The 16,638-nt window shown below is 49.6% G+C and overlaps 9 protein-coding genes across 9 annotated transcripts; 6 read left to right on the top strand and 3 right to left on the bottom strand.

Annotated features, from left to right (window-relative positions):
* The first annotated feature begins 70 nt into the window (after window positions 1-70).
* Window positions 71-1,012, top strand: P174DRAFT_439744 (heat shock 9/12 family protein). The gene is made up of 2 exons (XM_024826884.1): window positions 71-551; window positions 615-1,012. Exons 1-2 carry the CDS (start codon window positions 524-526, stop codon window positions 815-817), a joined length of 231 nt encoding a protein of 76 aa, XP_024683664.1. The 5' UTR covers window positions 71-523; the 3' UTR covers window positions 818-1,012.
* Window positions 921-2,108, bottom strand: P174DRAFT_386291 (uncharacterized protein). Its single transcript, XM_024823293.1, has 2 exons — window positions 1,066-2,108; window positions 921-1,012 (listed from the first exon to the last, which is right to left on the bottom strand). Exon 1 carries the CDS (start codon window positions 1,945-1,947, stop codon window positions 1,087-1,089), a length of 861 nt encoding a protein of 286 aa, XP_024683663.1. The 5' UTR covers window positions 1,948-2,108; the 3' UTR covers window positions 921-1,012; window positions 1,066-1,086.
* Window positions 2,109-2,155: 47 nt separating this feature from the next.
* On the top strand, window positions 2,156-4,638 carry cog6 (Golgi transport complex subunit COG6). Its single transcript, XM_024823992.1, has 2 exons — window positions 2,156-2,521; window positions 2,596-4,638. Exons 1-2 carry the CDS (start codon window positions 2,225-2,227, stop codon window positions 4,555-4,557), a joined length of 2,259 nt encoding a protein of 752 aa, XP_024683662.1. The 5' UTR covers window positions 2,156-2,224; the 3' UTR covers window positions 4,558-4,638.
* A 99-nt stretch (window positions 4,639-4,737) lies between these two features.
* Window positions 4,738-6,031, bottom strand: P174DRAFT_419035 (Nif3-like dinuclear metal center hexameric protein; the record flags this gene model as incomplete). Its single annotated transcript, XM_024824755.1, has 4 exons — window positions 4,738-5,603; window positions 5,673-5,798; window positions 5,856-5,899; window positions 5,976-6,031. The coding sequence occupies 4 exons, from the start codon at window positions 6,029-6,031 to the stop codon at window positions 4,738-4,740; spliced, it is 1,092 nt and encodes a 363-aa protein (XP_024683661.1).
* A 262-nt stretch (window positions 6,032-6,293) lies between these two features.
* On the top strand, window positions 6,294-7,228 carry P174DRAFT_439741 (BolA family protein). The gene is made up of 2 exons (XM_024826883.1): window positions 6,294-6,709; window positions 6,789-7,228. The coding sequence occupies exons 1-2, from the start codon at window positions 6,493-6,495 to the stop codon at window positions 6,968-6,970; spliced, it is 399 nt and encodes a 132-aa protein (XP_024683660.1). The 5' UTR covers window positions 6,294-6,492; the 3' UTR covers window positions 6,971-7,228.
* On the bottom strand, window positions 7,039-8,236 carry P174DRAFT_439740 (peroxiredoxin family protein). The gene is made up of 5 exons (XM_024826882.1): window positions 7,855-8,236; window positions 7,649-7,748; window positions 7,523-7,568; window positions 7,298-7,463; window positions 7,039-7,235 (listed from the first exon to the last, which is right to left on the bottom strand). The coding sequence occupies exons 1-5, from the start codon at window positions 8,060-8,062 to the stop codon at window positions 7,207-7,209; spliced, it is 549 nt and encodes a 182-aa protein (XP_024683659.1). The 5' UTR covers window positions 8,063-8,236; the 3' UTR covers window positions 7,039-7,206.
* Window positions 8,237-9,529: 1,293 nt separating this feature from the next.
* P174DRAFT_125078 (uncharacterized protein) lies at window positions 9,530-9,969 on the top strand. The gene has a single exon (XM_024821078.1). The coding sequence runs from the start codon at window positions 9,610-9,612 to the stop codon at window positions 9,874-9,876; it is 267 nt and encodes an 88-aa protein (XP_024683658.1). The 5' UTR covers window positions 9,530-9,609; the 3' UTR covers window positions 9,877-9,969.
* A 536-nt stretch (window positions 9,970-10,505) lies between these two features.
* skn7 (putative stress response transcription factor SrrA/Skn7) lies at window positions 10,506-12,825 on the top strand. Its single transcript, XM_024821077.1, has 4 exons — window positions 10,506-10,935; window positions 10,986-11,876; window positions 11,929-12,118; window positions 12,174-12,825. The coding sequence occupies exons 1-4, from the start codon at window positions 10,642-10,644 to the stop codon at window positions 12,668-12,670; spliced, it is 1,872 nt and encodes a 623-aa protein (XP_024683657.1). The 5' UTR covers window positions 10,506-10,641; the 3' UTR covers window positions 12,671-12,825.
* Window positions 12,826-13,642: 817 nt separating this feature from the next.
* P174DRAFT_439737 (translation initiation factor eIF2B catalytic subunit epsilon) lies at window positions 13,643-16,581 on the top strand. Its single transcript, XM_024826881.1, has 6 exons — window positions 13,643-13,933; window positions 13,993-14,076; window positions 14,173-14,229; window positions 14,331-14,455; window positions 14,515-15,686; window positions 15,767-16,581. The coding sequence occupies exons 2-6, from the start codon at window positions 13,993-13,995 to the stop codon at window positions 16,429-16,431; spliced, it is 2,103 nt and encodes a 700-aa protein (XP_024683656.1). The 5' UTR covers window positions 13,643-13,933; the 3' UTR covers window positions 16,432-16,581.
* Window positions 16,582-16,638: the final 57 nt, after the last annotated feature.

Below are 16,638 nucleotides of genomic sequence, written 5' to 3'. Positions count from 1 at the left end.
GCTAGGCTGTTAATCACCCAGACGTCATCGCTTCATAAGGATGGTTCAACCATATTACCTGCTCTGATGGCTGTGGCTTAAACTTCAACGTCAGAACTCAAGCCTCATGATGGCTGCGCACGCGTCAGGGACAAGCTTCGTAATGGTGACGTTAGGTCGATCATATGTCATGTCCGAGGCACAGGGCTCGGCGATGGCAAGTTGTGGGGTTATCTATGGCTGGTTGCAAGCACTTGTGAATTATGACCGAGTATGTACACTGGGATAGTCGCAATCCTGGTTACAGATATCGCAAGATACAGGTTGCTCAAACGACGTCATTGAAGCTGTCAAGTTCCAGGGGTCCAGGAATGGCAGGTAGAGAAAGATATAAAGGTCTCGTTCGACCAGTGTAGAGCTCCTTCATCATCAACAACAATCACAACATCGCAACAATCGCAACAATCCAAACAATCCACAAGCAAACAAACACTTTTCGAATCTCAAAACAATCTTACTTTCTCCTTATCAAACCATCTTCAAAATGTCTGACGCCGGTCGCAAGGATTTCTCTACCAGTATGTGATATGCATCTCCATACATTGCAACCATTGTTACAGTTCATTAACACAGACGTGCAGAGGCCAAGGAGGAGTTCACTCCTGACTCCACCAAGTCCACCCAGCAGAAGATCAAGGAGGGCGTTACTGACACCGGCGACCGTGTCGCTCGTGGTCTGCAGACCGACCAGAGCAAGTCCGGCACTCAGGAGACTTTCGACAAGACTCAGCGTTCCCATGACAACCACGCCCACGGCGGTGCCGGCGGATCCATGTGAGTATTCTTCAAACATACTGAGCTTGCAACTAGTTCTGACTTGTCTTCGTGCAGTGGTGACAAGGTCAAGAACGCCGTCGGCCTCGGCAACCACTAGATATGCTGTGTTGGAAGTGAATGGATAGCTTGCGGCAGCTTGATATCATCATTCCATTGGGAGTCCACGATAGCACTTCAGAAACCATGCTTTCATACCCTATGTCATTATTAGTTACGAATGATATGTCTTCATGATCGAAAGTAGCTCACATGCTCGCCTATATCCGTAGTTCATCTCTTCTCCACTAAACTCTCAAACATCGAGTCCCGTCGCTCAATGAGCTGGTTCAATTCTCGCTCGAGCTGCCTGTATTGTGCCCGAGCGCCCTGAACGTCCTTCGGCAGTTCATGGAACATTCTTAATCGGTGGTCCAGACTCTGAATGATGCATTTCAGTTGGCTTATTTGCTTCTCTTCTGTGACCAAGTCTTCGATTGTAGGACCTTTGCTGCTGTTTCTTCCCAAAGTTGCTAACCTATCTTGGTATTCGGTAAGTTTTGCAGTGAGCATTTTGGCACTCCTCGACCACTCCGCGGTCTGAGCCGGGAGGTCTGCAGGTACTTCGAATGCAGGATCGGACTTGAGTTGATCAAGTTGTTCCTGTAGAGAGGCCAGTTCCTTTTCCAGATGCTTTTGTAGCATGTCAACCTTAGAAAGTTCCTCCCGAGCATCAAACTCCTCTACTGTGAGCTCGATGATTGACTGACCAAGGTCTTTGGTCCCTGTGCGTAGAGCCCCCAGGACAGCAGTCGTCTCCGCCAAATCGTCGAGATCTCGTTTTCCATTCTCACCGAGGCAAAGCTCCAGCTCATCCAGTAGTTCTTTTTTCTGTTTATCCCCAGCTTCCTCCCGCTCTCTGAATTCCCGAATCGCTTCCTCGCGCGCACGGTGGAGCAATGCGGCCTCTTCGTCCGCTGCGTCGTTAGCAGCAGCAAGAGCTAAAAGTGTACGCAAGGTGTCTTCATTTCGTTCAAAATTCGGTACCGGATTTGGCGAGTATTGGCGACTTAGCCACGAATTCACATATGCCCAGTCTTTGGCCTGAATGGCTGCTTGACGTGCCTTTGCGGGGGAAAGGAGCGGGCTGTCCATCGCCAGGCGGTCCAAGTAAACTCCTGACTGGTATGTAGAGAAGCAAAATTGTAAACCGGACCGCAGTAATCAATTCCCGCATGTAATCGAGCTTTATCAATTATGCCACCGGCGTTCCCATAGGATCGACTCGAGATGTCTATGTGATGGTCAATGGTGGATTGGAATCGGATGCGGGGATTGTTGTGGTCCGACTTTCCGCTTTCACTGTAGTGACCTCCTGGATACATCATCCTTCGACAGCTCGCCCGTCTGATCATTAGTCGGGTAGCCCACCATGGAAAGCTACTTTCCTCCGGGGGCTACAGCTAACCACTCGTCCATACGTGCTCCTTCTCCTGCCTCCACCCCCTTGTCGCCGCCTACACAGCGATCGAATGCCTTGTCAAACCGACTGACAAGTGTACTGTCGGCCTCATATGCGGACTCCGATATACGCGATGCGCTGGAGACACTCAGTCTTCGGGGCGTACACAACACTGCAGAGACGCGAAGGCAGCTGCGCTTAGATGTGCAAAAAGAAGTGGTGGAATGCAATGCAGAAATCGTGCGGGATTTTGGCAAGGTCGCGGAGGTGAGCCGTTTCGCATCCTGGGCGGCATAAGAGCGACATTTGAAGCGGGTGGCTAACATAGTCTACATTGGTAGCAATTGCAAAGGATCGGAACCGTGATATCAAGCCTGAATCAAACATGTGAAGAAATGCGGCAGCACATTGTCCGAGCCAAACAGGACACGGCACCGGTCATCGAGGAAGCATCTGCACTGATGAGCCAGAAGAAGGAATCGGAGACAAAACAACAACTTCTCGATGCGTTCTTGAAGCACTTCGTCGTTTCAGACGATGATCTACTTGTTCTCACATCGGCAGAGGAACCAGTTGACGACCGCTTTTTCGATGTTCTTGATCGGGTAAAACAGGTGCACCATGATTGTGAAGTCCTACTGGGAGGGGAGAACCAAAGGCTGGGCCTGGAATTGATGGAGAAGAGCTCCAGAAATCTGAATTCAGCATACCAGAAACTCTTCAGATGGATACAGAAGGAGTTTAAGTCCTTGAATCTCGAAGATCCGCGAATCAGCAGTTCAATCAGGCGTGCTTTGCGCGTCCTGGCCGAACGGCCGAGTCTCTTCCATAGCTGCTTGGACTTCTTCGCCGACGCACGAGATTATGTCCTGTCCGATGCTTTTCATTATGCTCTAACGGACGCCGTCTCCGGCTCTGGGGGTGACCGCAACGTGAAACCGATTGAGTTTTCTGCTCATGACCCTTTGCGGTACGTCGGTGATATGCTGGCATGGGTCCACTCTACGACTGTATCCGAGAGAGAGGCTTTGGAAGCTTTGTTCGTGGCAGATGGGGAGGAAATCGCCAAAGGGATCCAGGCTGGCCTGAGCAGCGAACCCTGGTCTCGTATTGATGAGGGAGAAGAGGTTTCCTTTGATGGTCAGAAAGCCCTTAGCGACCTCGTGAGTCGTGATCTAGTCGGAGTGTCTCGAGCTTTACGGCAGCGGGTTGAATTGGTGATTCAGGGCCACGACGAGCCTGTCACTTGCTACAAAGTTGTTCACTTGCTTTCGTTCTATCGAGCAACCTTTTCCAGACTGCTGGGAACGAAGTCCAATTTGGCGGACATGATGCAGACGCTAGAGAACTTCACATTCGCCCGCTTCGAAAGTATCATGCGCGAGCAAGTCGATATACTCTCCAACGATCATGCTGCCTTGACAACACCGGACGACCTTTCTGCGCCGGAGTTCTTCCTTGATGCCTTGGAAGAACTGACCTCCCTCATGAAGACCCATGACGCATCGCTCGGGGCAGAAGATGCGGAATCCGAAAGCACAGCGGATAACAAATTCACACCCGTCCTCCGTGTCGCGTTTGACCCTTTCCTGGAACTGGCCAAATCTTCAGCGGCCGAGCTCCCCGACGCAACAGCACGAGCTATCTACACCACCAACGTTCTCCTGACAGCACGCTCAACGATCTCTGCTTTCCCATTCGCAAGTGCAACACATCTGAATGCTATCTCAACAGCACTGTCTAGCCTGCGGATGGAATTGCTTGAAATCCAACACCGCTATCTACTGGATGCTTCAGGCCTGGGCATCTTGTTGGCCGCCCTCGAGCCTTTCTCACCATCCTCAACAACTTCAAAACCGGAATCTGAAGGAAAAGATGACCACGCACCACCACAGGCTGATAAGCAACCCACAGACATCGCCCAGATAGCCGACCTCCCCGCCTTCCAGCCAGAAGCCCTCATCGCCGTCAGCCAACACCTCGACGACTTCCTTCCCTCGGCCCTTATGGATGCCACGGATAACTTGAAGCACCTGCAGAGCGCCAGTTTCATCCAGAGTGTCACGGAAGAAGCGGTCGAGGCGTTCTGCCGCGACTTTGAATTTGTGGAGGGCATGATTATCGGCGCGGACGAAGCTAGAGGTAGAGTCCATATTAAACGGATGGAAGATGGAAGTGACACTGGCGTTGAGGATGATGTTGTCTCTTCGAGCGGAAGGGCACCTGATGGTGATGAGCAGGAATCGGGACTTAGGAGGCTTTTCCCTCGTACTACGGGAGAGATCCGGGTGTTGCTGAGCTGATTGCTAGGAGACTGCTTCCGTCATGGCTTATGGTGGTAGAACCGTGTATATAAGTTCTTCATCTACATATTTATCTGCTGGAGCCTGGTTTTTGATGCCGAATTTTGCTTTGTGCTCTACTATTGATAAGGGCACATTAGACCGGCGGCAATAGATACTTCATGGCCGATGTTGAAGAGATTACGCCCGTCGGATCATGATACCGTAAGGGTCCCGATCGCGTTCACTTACGTCGACAGCACAACTAGGGTCCTTGTAGACCTCCTCGTAACTCCCGAGCACACTTGCCCCTCCTTCCTTAAAAGTCTCCTCTAGAGCCTTCAGCCCTTCTTCGCGCTGGGCCTCCCATTCCTCCTTGAGGGTAGCGGCTAGCTTCTGACGCATGACAGCATGCAAGTACCCCCTTTCGGTATTAGAATGCGCGAGCGCAATGACAACTGAGCCACGCTCAATGGCCGACAGCGCTTCATGGTGACTCAACTCGCCTGTGAACAGAAGATCTGGCAGACTGCCGGAACTCATAAGGATACTAGATCCAGACCCCGGGCAGATACCGATGGTGCGGATCTTAATTAAATCGACCGGAACAGTCTGTGGGATCGCGATTGGGATACCGCCCGGGTGGCCGACGCCTTGTGCTATGCGGTCGACGATGGTGGTGAGAGGCTGGGGAGTCTCGAAGGTGACGAGACGGCCCATACCAGCTGATTCCATACCTTCAGGGACTGGGGGAGGAGATGGATGGATCGTGCTTCGGGCGTGGGGAGCTGCGGAGGAGCGGCTGATGGATGCTGGTCGAGGTTGGGGATACGTTGGCTGGGAGTAGTGCTGGGAGGTGGACGCAGAGAGAGAGGGAGACGAGTCCGTGGATGGTGCAATTGAGCCGGTAACGACGTCACAAAGCCAGTCTGCCATTCCACCGGGTGTAGCGTCCACAGCTGTATGCGGGGAGTACACGCTGATGCCCTCTGAGGCAAGTCGCAGCAGTGTCTGTTGCTGTGTGTCATTGAGAGTGATGGACTTCAGTCCTCGAAAGATGATGGGGTCTGCGTTGCAAAGGATTTGTTAGCAAACATGCTTGTAGCCCGTGGACGATCGCCAGGCGCAATGCATACGGTAGGCCACAACCACTGAATCCTTCCGCTTGATAGCTTCATCTGCCACAGCCTTTGTGAGGTCAATGGTCAAAAGCATAGAATTCTTCTGCCGCCGGGCGGGATGGAAGGGAGCTTCGAGAAGCACTGGTTGAGGATTGTATGAGCACTTGGAACACAATGACATAATACAGGCAATCTCACAGCCAGTGTTGTCAAAGCTCTTGTCTGCTAATGACTCCGGATAGCTGTAGGAAAATTAGCAAAATCGCAATTGAGAAGAAATCGCCAGCGATGGCAGGATGAAGTAAGGTGCAAGCATACAGCTTCTTCATAGAGCTCACAACCGCCCGGGTGAAAGGTGACGAGGTGGTCGACATTGTTGAGAGCCGGCGCAGTGCTATTCGGGAGAAAGAACTCATGAAAGGTTGCAATGGTTTCAGCAAGTGATGTTGCGCAACAGCATGTGTCTCTGAAAGAACATCTTAGCAAAAGGTACACCCCAAGCGATAAGAGAGGGGATAGCTTGCGCCACGCCGATAGATACTGCACCAGCCACAGGATGCAGGTGATCACATAAAACTGAGCATACAGAACTAATCAAGCCACACACTGTAATTTACGCCGTCACACTTTCCCGACTGAATCCATCAGTTACCTTACAGATTCCGTCATCCATCTTCCGCGGATTGATAATACTAATCGACTTCTTCAGTATCACTTATCATTTTTCTGAGCTGTTTGCAAGATCTATTGGTTACACGTACCAACGCCTTGGCTTGCATATTAAAGGAAGACTCCGCTGACCCCTCTATTACTTGACGCCTGACAGCCAGGCTTGATGTACTCCCGCACCACCACTTTGTTAAGCAGAAGCTGCCGGTACCTTCTCCGCACCCCCATTCGCCAAAACTCGCCCTTTTCGATCACTGCACGCTCCTTCGCGGCTATCAACGCAGCAATGGCGGACGCAACGTCGAGCGTGACGCCGGAACTACTGAAGAGTAAATTGGTTGAACAACTTCAGGCGCAGGTTGTGGAGATTGAGGATTTGTCTGGTGTGTAAAGTCTGCGACGATGGCTGCAGTATGGATATACTTGACTTAGGGTGTCTAACTGCTTTTTCCCCTTTCATAGGTGGCTGCGGACAGGCTTTCCAGGCAATTATTGTTTCCCCGCAGTTTGAGAAGAAGAACATGCTTGCGCGCCATCGGTTGGTGAACTCGGTCTTGAAGTCGGAGATTGCTGCTATCCACGCCTGGACACCCAAATGCTACACCCCCGAGCAATGGCAGGCCCTGCAGCAAGGAAGCGCTTGAATTCGCAGTATACCAAGATAATGACTATGGCGCTTGGTCTAGGGGCGAGTTACGTTGATTGAAATGTTGTATATTCCAGATGCCCTTATCGCACTTGGGTATTGAACAATCAGGCGCTAGGAGGATTTCTAGCATACATCGCCTTTGGCTATAGACTACATATGATGGGAGTTACCATTGTACCATCAACAGGATCATCAAAATCCACACTGTGAATTTCTGATACCTATCGTTGTCTAACCCAACACCTTCTCGGCCGCCGAGACTACATTCCATGATGTTAGTTAGGTTTCTGGCAACCAAGACAATAGTAGGAAATATGCATACCGTTGACACCGGTGTTATCAGGCTCGATATAAGCCTCCTTAACCTTTCCATCCTCAACGACAAGCGCATAGCGCTTGCTTCTCTGATTCCCAAAGATTGAGCTGCTGTCGAAGGTGACATCGAGCGCCTCCGAGAACTTGCCGGTCGGATCGCCCAGAAAGCGGATCTATCCTCTTTTTAGCGTCCATTGATTTGTAGATTCGCAGTGTCATGGGGAAGACTTACACCACTCTTGCCGGTGGCATCAAGGGAAACGCCCCAAGCCTTCATCCTATTTTGTCATGGTAAGCTGCGGTCGCTGAAACCCCAAGCATTTGAAGGCTCCTTAACAATTGACCATCGGCAACTTACACAAAGGGATCATTGACTGAGACCACGAAGACCTGGCCGGCTTCCTTGAGCTTGGGGTGGTTGATATATCCTGGCACGTGGGAGCTAGAGCAAGCCGGGCCTTTTATTCGAGTCAATTAGCATTCATCCTTTCCCTCTCATTGATCTCGTGTCGGATTCGATGCGTATAAGATGTAGGGGTTCAAGGCTGGGGGCCGCAAACGTACTGAAAGCAGCAGGGACACCGATAATAACCCCCTTTCCCTTGAGCTCCTTTGCAAGATTGACTTTGTTTCCAGGTGAACTCTCGACCAGCACGTCGAGATCTGGAATGGCGTCTCCCTTTTGGACGAAGGCTGGCGCAGTGCTGTGAAACAGCGCCCTCCGGGACACGGCGCGAGGGGCGCAGGTAACGAGGCGACGGGCAGCGAACATCTTTTTGAGAAGAGGAACTGTTGAGCTCAGAATGTTGTTATCAGCGGGTATGAGATATGTAAATGTGCCAATTCAATTGACAGATAATGGTATCCGAGATAGAAGATGAAGGTGATGGATGCGTAGGGAAGGTTTGTGTACCTGGCGCGTCGTTGGGACTAGATACCATGGCCGAGGCGCTTCACCACTACTGGACGTATTTCGTCATGGTCTCCTCTCCGCTGGTATGGCAGCATGGGGAGCTATCTAAGTTCTCCATCAGCACTTACGAAATGTGATCGATGACTGTCATAATTATTGCTCTGCATCTGCTTGCCTTTTCCTACTACTGTATAATCAAGTCATGAGGACATTCTGGCGGTTCCAGGAGCTAGGTTAATGTATGGTCAAGAGGAGCCTCGGTCTGCAGTTCATTCCATTATGATAGCCTGATCTAATTGCTACATAGGCAAAAGACAGTTAAGTCAACCGTCAATAATAATTACTACTCTGAACTGAGTGTTGACAGCTGAGGAGGAACTGACATCTTGGCTTGTATTTCATTTAAGTCATAATCTTCAACGACAGTCAGTATGGCAGTTTTTGAATGAAAGAGATTCAGACCCCTGACCATACTCATTATCTACGTCTTCAAATTATTCTCCCCGAATGCCAACTATCTTGGTATTAGGGTGATCTGCTGATGTGGCGCACAGCTCCCTGAAACTCGGGTCTGACCGAACCTCATCAGTCATAAGGGTATGTAATAGTAAAATTTCCAACACTTGTCCACAATAAAGGGACATCAGAGGATATGTAAGAATCATACGTAGGAGTACTCCTAAATCAAGATAAAGGCGAACATTCCAAGGGTTCTTATCTCTCTAGACATTTCATCTCTCGTGCCCCAAAACTATCTCCATATTGGTTGTTCCCACCCCATCCACGTTCCGCGAGGGATCTGCATGAAACCAGCAATCCCAAAACTATTCGTTATTCATTAAAGGTGAACGGATATTGGTGCGGGTAGAATATCCGCTATGTGTCTTAAGGTAATCCTCGACAGTTTGACTGGAGTATTTATCCACCTGCCTTATGATACCCTGTGTGGTACTCTACAACTCCTGGGGTTCTTCACCTACATACGATCGTAGACCACAAGAAAATATCTGTAGCAAGGTTGCAATTAATACCTTTGATGAATGAATAAGGACCAAAACTAACTAATATGTGATTGAACGTTTCCTCCTATTGTGGAAGAGCGTCAGGACCCTAGAGGTAGGACGATCATAATGCATTAGACTTCCCCTCCACCATCATCATCCGCCTATCCTCATCAATACTCCAGGGTCATAACGTCTTCCCCTCCATTGTTGTTGCTTTCTGTCTGCATCTAAATGCGCACTGACATTACTAACTACCATGGTTCTTGCATATTGTAGAAAGGTAGTCACGTTCGGTTTAATAATAAGAATACTGCGCAAGACACACAGTATCTAATAAATAATTCCAAGTTAGCAACTCACAGGCTTCATACTTGAAACTGTTATGTTGCTTTGCATAAAAGTATGTGCGCTGATTCTTCCTTCACTGTGGATTTTGATTTTTCATACCTGATTTTGTCATTTCCCCCCTTCCTCAGTCCTTACCAAGTAGATACTTCTTGGTCCCCACTGTTATTCCCAAGGACTGGTAGTATGATATTTCTTGCCCTCTCCGTTCTTATCCCCTCATTTCTGTCTCTCCTTGCATTTATCAGTTTTAGGGAAAAGGGAAGCTTAAAGAGACAGTTCACCGATAATGTTGTGTTCTACCTATTAATCAGAAGTAAATAATAATATAATCAGGATCACTAGTCTACTAGTTAGAACGGAAGACCGTGAGAAAGTGGTTCCCACAGCTCTTTGTGCACGAACCGCGGAAGAACAGTTATTCAACTCCAACAACTCAGCTAATCGTCCCACTTATCACCACGAACAACTAATCAATTTATTCCTACCTAAAACTACTGCTGCTGCTAAATGCTAACACCACCACCTTTTTCAACTACTAAACTACCTACTATTCGACTACCTCAACCTCTACCGATTTTCTGGACAATTTCTTCTTCTTTCTCTCCTCTATTATTCTCCAGTGGCACCTTTTCTATCCGCATCTCGGCGCACATTATAGCGCGATCTCCATTATCTCCCGCCCGTTCTTCTCAGAGAGCTGCGACTTGGTGAGCTTGTTGCTTGTTCGATCGGTCGCGACCCATCTAGCCCACGATGGAGGGTGGCCAGACCACGACCAACACCGCCCCGCTGGTAACTCCAGCGATTTTGTAAGTGTTGATCCTGGAAAGATGAATATTTTGTTTTTAGAAGATATTTGAGCTGCAAGATAATTATCTGTGCTGTTCTGAGGCTAACAAGATGTACTGCAGGTGCGGAAACTGTACAAGTGAGTTCTCCTTTTTCGGTTCTTTCGAGGGAAAATCTAGCGCTCTGCCTTGGCTTTGTCGTCCCCCCCTGCCTTTGTCTTGACTGCGACCGGTTAATCGCCAGGATGGATCGCATACGTTGTGGAATGTCTCTAACTAGTTCATTTGTTGCACAAGAATGTTGGAAGACCCTTCGTACTCGGAAATCGTTCGCTGGGGAGATGAAGGGGATAGTTTCGTGGTTCTCGAGGTCGGTTGCTTCCTCCGCCTGTTCCCGTCGGGGGTCCGCTGTCGAAACTTCCAAGCTGACCGTGTTGCCTTATCGCAGTGCGAGAAATTCACAAAGACCATCCTTCCGAAACACTTCAAACACAGCAACTTTGCCAGTTTTGTGCGGCAGTTGAATAAATACGACTTCCATAAGGTCCGACAAAACAACGAAGAAAATGGACAATCGCCTTATGGGCAAAACGTAAGGCTTCGTCGCTCGATTCAAGCCGAACAAATTCTGACAACAGATAGGCATGGGAGTTCAAACACCCGGAGTTCAGAGCGAACAGCAAGGAATCGCTTGATAATATTCGACGAAAGGCGCCGGCGCCTCGAAAGCAGACTCAGAACACTGACGACTCAGTTCCGACACAACAGATCGATCTTCTGAACCAGCAGATCGTAGCGCAGCAGCAGCAGATCCAGCACCTTTCGGATCGATACGCGCAGTTGACGGTTGATCATCAGCTCATGTTGCAGGAGCTGATGAGAGTTCAAAAGACGGTTCTGAACCATGAAAATGTCATTCACCAGGTGATGAATTATTTGCTGTCAGTAGATGCTCGCCAAAGACGCGATAGCAAAGCAGCAGCAGCCTTCCAAGCTCAAGGGCAAGGCGGTTCGAACGTGAATGGAGGACAGGTAGACGATGTGCCTTCCTCTCCCTTGCAGCATGCGTCGAAGCTACTGAGTAACATGAACGCCGAGGTTCAATTCAGTTTGGCTGGCATGGAGTCGGTGGGCGAACCCTCGAAATCCGCTCCTGTTGTTTCCACCCCTGCGCTAGAGGCTGGGCCGCGCAATGGCGTAGTGCGCCCACCTACAGCCGCAGGTGCAAATCCACCCAACCTTCTATATCAAAAGATGAACGGCGAGATTGAGCCCGTCGTCTACCCTGTTGGTGCTACCAATGGAATTGACCCAATGTACAGTGAGCATGTGAACAATTTGCCGTATCCTATGCCTCCAAAACAGGAAGTGGACGACACTCGCCGACAAGTTCCCGACAATCGAAAGAAGAGCACAAATGTCGATCCCGGATGGGTGCGCAGCCCGCACATTCTACTGGTGGAAGATGATGCAACGTGTCGCCAAATTGGTGGTAAATTTCTCTATTCTTTCTCCTGTGTTATTGACACAGCGGTCGGTTCTCCTCTCTTCTCGTGTGGACGCAAAGCAACTGACAGTCTTACAGTTTGACGGACTGGAAGCGGTGAATAAGATTCAGGATGGATCGAAATACGACCTGATTCTGATGGATATCATTATGCCAAATCTTGATGGGGTTTCTGCATGTCACCTTATTCGCCAATTTGACCGAACTCCTATCATCGCTATGACCTCCAACATTAGAAGCGATGATATTCAGCTCTACTTCCAACATGGTACGTATTCCTTCAATCCCAAGGACTCTGGCGCTTTGTTACTAACGCGCACTAGGCATGGACGATGTGCTACCGAAGCCTTTCACACGAAAGAGCCTCTTGGACATGCTTGAGAAGCATTTGGTTCATTTGAAGACCATTCCGCAAGGCATGGAGACTTCGCAACCCACGGCAACAGTCCCAATGGCTGCTCAAACTTCGGCAACCCACTCTGTCAAGGAAGACAGCTCCCCTGGCCAATCACCAGCCACGTCAATGAATAATTGGCAGTCTCCTGGCCAGTTCCAAGGCCTCCTTCAACAGGTTCAACCCCAGTATGTCCCTGCGAGCGCGGCCCCAGCGGCCTACGCCGTGGACCAGAATGGAGTGCAATACCCGGCACCTCCAGTGGCCCTCACTGCCGCTGCTTCGGCTGCGCGGCCGCCTCATCGACGGCAGATATCCGAGCTGTCTAGCGCCGCAGATAATCCAAATTTTGCGAAGCGACCGCGCATGTACGCTCAACCATCACAGCCGATGGTCAACACAGCTCAGGCTACTCGAACTGGCTAAGCTGAGAACGGTCGGTCACTTTAAATGAAACGCTTCTCGATCTATGCCAACTCTATCTCACACCCGCTCCTCTCACCTCTACCTCAATCATACAATGGATCGAACCTCTTTTTCGCCTCTTTCTGCGCAATATATCGTGAAAGTTGCTGTTGTATGATGATCATTACCTCGAGATTTCTGCTTTTTCGTGTCCCTTGTTAATTGGCGACTACGGCGTTTGCGGTGTTTAGGGTCCTTTGCATTGATTGCAAACACAACAAGGGGCGCATCCATTTCACCACTGCGAAGTGATTCGACGAAAGTGTGTGGAATGGCCCTTGTGCGAGAAATGCATCAAATCATTGTCGGAGCTCGTACGGAGGTGGAAGATGAGGGGCGCTGTGTAGCATCAGCTGTCGTCCCATCATCGTTGCATTACTTTTACCTTCAAGTGTTGATACTTGGTTCTGTAATGTCTTTCTTTATTATAATTTGTTTGCATGGAAGGGTGAGGTGCGATTTTCTGGCCAGTGATGCTCTATGATCATCCTAGGGCTTTTGCTCAGGCATTGAGTCTGTCTGGCAACATTCCTTCATCATGTCATTTACATTGGGAACAGCTTATTAGAAGATACACACATATAAAAATTATTTTCAATACACTCTAACCCTGGTCAGTTCATTTAAGAGTAATGGTGCTCTCAGTGGTTGAGATTCCCGCTAAAGTCCAAATCTCCGAGACAGTCCACGATCAAGACGGCTACGTCCGCTTCAAAAGATCAAGAGTTCCTCAACCTTATTTTCCACTATCTAGACTAATCTCTTGCATTCTCCATGTTGACGCAAATCAATTTTACATGGTTCTAGACCGTTGACCCCTTGACAGGGGAATCTCCCTGAGTCCAGGAGGGCCCAGGCCTTTTGATGAAGTTCTGGACTTTTCGAGGCTGGAGCACGCAGAAGATGTGGCTTGTGGGATCAAGAGTGAGGTCACGTGAACACACAAACAGTGCAAACATTGTCGCTGACCGCCCGGGGTGGAAGTGGGATGGGATGACTCCTCGCATTGGGCTTGGCACAATTTTTGTGGATGAAAGCTTGCTGGGCGGTAATTGTGAGCTTTGGGCGCCGTCGCTGACAGAGGGAACTTGAGAGCCATTAACTTGATCTGCATATCGACTAGCTGCTTCGCACACTGGCTCTGGTCTCGGTGATTCAAAGCCTCGACTGTTCGGCGTTTTTATCATTCTGAAAGCGAGGTGTAAATTAAGCCAAATTATCGACGTGAGTGCGGAATTCTTTCAGATTGGCCGCAGCTAGCTCTGACCACTTTCTTCTGCCAGATGGGTCCTAAAAAAGGCGGCGGTGGCCAAGCGAAGCAGAGGGGCAATGCGACTGAGGAGGTTGAGGAGACATTGCAGGCTGTGGTATGTCCATTGTATGCGGAGCGGCCAGCGCATGGCACTGCCGTCCACTAGATGATGGGACTATGATGGCTGATTATGTGTTTCGGTGCTCCTTAGGTTCTTGCCGATACTTTCGAAACCAGATTCGAGCCCTTTACCCTCGAGAAGCCTCGTGTACGTTGTCCGTGATTGAACCATCTCGTGAAGGAGGATGCGATTCGAAAACATGCCGTACCAGAGGGATATTGTTTAGTAGCTGACGTAGAGTACAATAGTGCCTCTTGCCTCTTGCGAATACGCCATTGATTGAGTACACTTTCGAGTTTTTGGCTAATGCCGGCGTTGAGGAGGTTTTTCTTTACGGAGGGGCTCATTCAGATCAATTAGAGAGATACATCAAGTACGTTGATATCGGCTGCTGATTAAAGGATATTGACTGACCGCCGGCATCTACTGAAGTGCGTCGAAATGGAGAAGCAACTCGTCTCCTTTCAAGCAATTGACTTTCCTCAAGTCAACGTCGACTTCAGTCGGTGATGTTATGCGTGATCTTGATGGCAAACACCTGATCACTGGCGACTTCATTGTGGTTAGCGGTGACGTGATCAGTAACCTGCCTATTGAAGGTGCACTGGCAACTCACCGTGCCCGGCGCCAAGCAGACAAGAATGCAATCATGACTATGATCTTGCGCGAGGCTGGTCGAAACCATCGCACAAAGTCGTCGTCCGTGTCCCCTGTGTTCGTTATTGATCCCACCAAAGATCGTTGTTTACACTATGAGGAAATTGAGCATCATTCCGACGAGTCATCTCGCCTGACTATCGACACCGAGCTTATTTCATCTCATGCGGAGATCGATATCCGCCAAGATCTAATTGACTGCAATATTGATATTTGTACGCCTGACGTGTTGAGCTTGTGGTCCGATAGTTTCGATTATCAGTCTCCGCGAAAGCATTTCTTGTTCGGTGTGCTCAAAGATTATGAGCTCAACGGCAAGACCATCCACACGCACATCATCAAGGACCACTACGCAGCTCGCGTGAGGAATCTGAAAGCATACGACGCAGTGAGCAAGGATATTATATCAAGATGGACGTATCCGCTGTGCCCCGACACAAACTTGCTTCCCGGACACACCTACGATCTCCGCAAGGGCAATCTGTATGCAGAACAGGGCGTTACTTTGGCGCGTTCATGTGTCGTTGGGCGGCGAACGGTTATCGGGAAAGGCACAAGCATTGGCGACAAGACGACAGTCAAGAACACAGTTCTTGGAAGGAACTGCAAGATCGGGAAAAACGTTACATTGGACGGTGCCTATATTTGGGACGGTGTGGTGATTGGCGACGGCACAACAGTTCGGCAGGCTATCATTGCCGATAAGGCTGTGGTCGGCAATAATTGCAGTGTTGAACCTGGCGCTCTTCTCTCATATGAAGTCAAAATCGCTGATGGTGTGACTGTGAGTGAAGGCAGAAGAATCACAAAGGCCTCGAGAGAGGAAGACGGGGGCCTACCAGCGAATGATCCGGATGTGGTCGGTGAAGGAGGCGAAGGTCACGGATATTTCCACGAGGAAGACGAGGACGAAGACGACACTGTATCCAATGCTTCCTCAGGACTGGGTACGCACCTTCCCCTACACTTTTCAGACCCCTCCTCATCACCACTTTTGAATGGGTGTCGAGTATTAATATCTCTTTAGTGTACAACATGGCGCAGCTCTCTCTTTCTACGGAGTCTATCTCTACCCTGTCCTCTGAGATTTCTCATTTCGGCGGATCTCGATCCGAGAGCTTCGGTACTTCGTACTCTGAAGACGAGGATGCGGACCATTTCGTCCACGACGCTGCAGCCAGTGTCTACGACAGTTTGAAAGACGGTGTCACATCGGACGTTGTGCAGTTGGAATTGGTCAGTTTGCGGATGACTGCGAATGCCTCCGACCACCAGGTCCGACGAGCTGTTGTCACGGCCTTCATGAAGCGAACCCAACAACTGATCGAAGGAGGAAAAGGTGCTGGTGAAGCGATTCGGGACCTTTTCGGCACATATCGCGAGGTTGTTGAACGGTGTATGTTCGATCGAGACAGCGACGAGAAAACCGACCAGGTCGACTTCTTACTCCTGCTCCAACAGGACCTTGTACATCGACCTCGCGGCGAGACAGTTCTACTGTTCTCTGCTAAGGAGCTATACGATTTGGAGCTCTTCGAGGAGGAAGCCTATGAGCAATGGTGGGCCGACGAGCGGTCAAGTGCCAGCGAAGAGATGAGGCAGGTGCGGAGTCAGACCCAACAGTTCGTGGACTGGCTCGCCAATGCCGAGGAAGAGGAAAGTAGTGAAGAGGAAGAGAGCGATGAGGAGTGAAGCCGAAGTCCGGCACTACGTAGTCATGCCCTTGGAAAAGAGGGGAAAAGCAGAAACGGGTTTTGCGTTATGAGGCAGTATATCAACATAGACGAGCAAGTTATGATATCCATTGATGGGCCATATATAATTTCATGATCAATATTCCATAAGTTGTTATGCCTCAATCTTCTATCTACAAACAGAGCTGTTTTCGAGTGGAGATCG

The sequence above is a fragment of the Aspergillus novofumigatus genome (assembly GCF_002847465.1).
Source record: "Aspergillus novofumigatus IBT 16806 chromosome Unknown P174scaffold_3, whole genome shotgun sequence".
In the NCBI taxonomy this organism is placed as follows: Eukaryota; Fungi; Ascomycota; class Eurotiomycetes; order Eurotiales; family Aspergillaceae; genus Aspergillus; species Aspergillus novofumigatus.
Note: the sequence above shows the minus strand (reverse complement) of the source record. Positions and strands in the feature narration are given on the sequence as shown.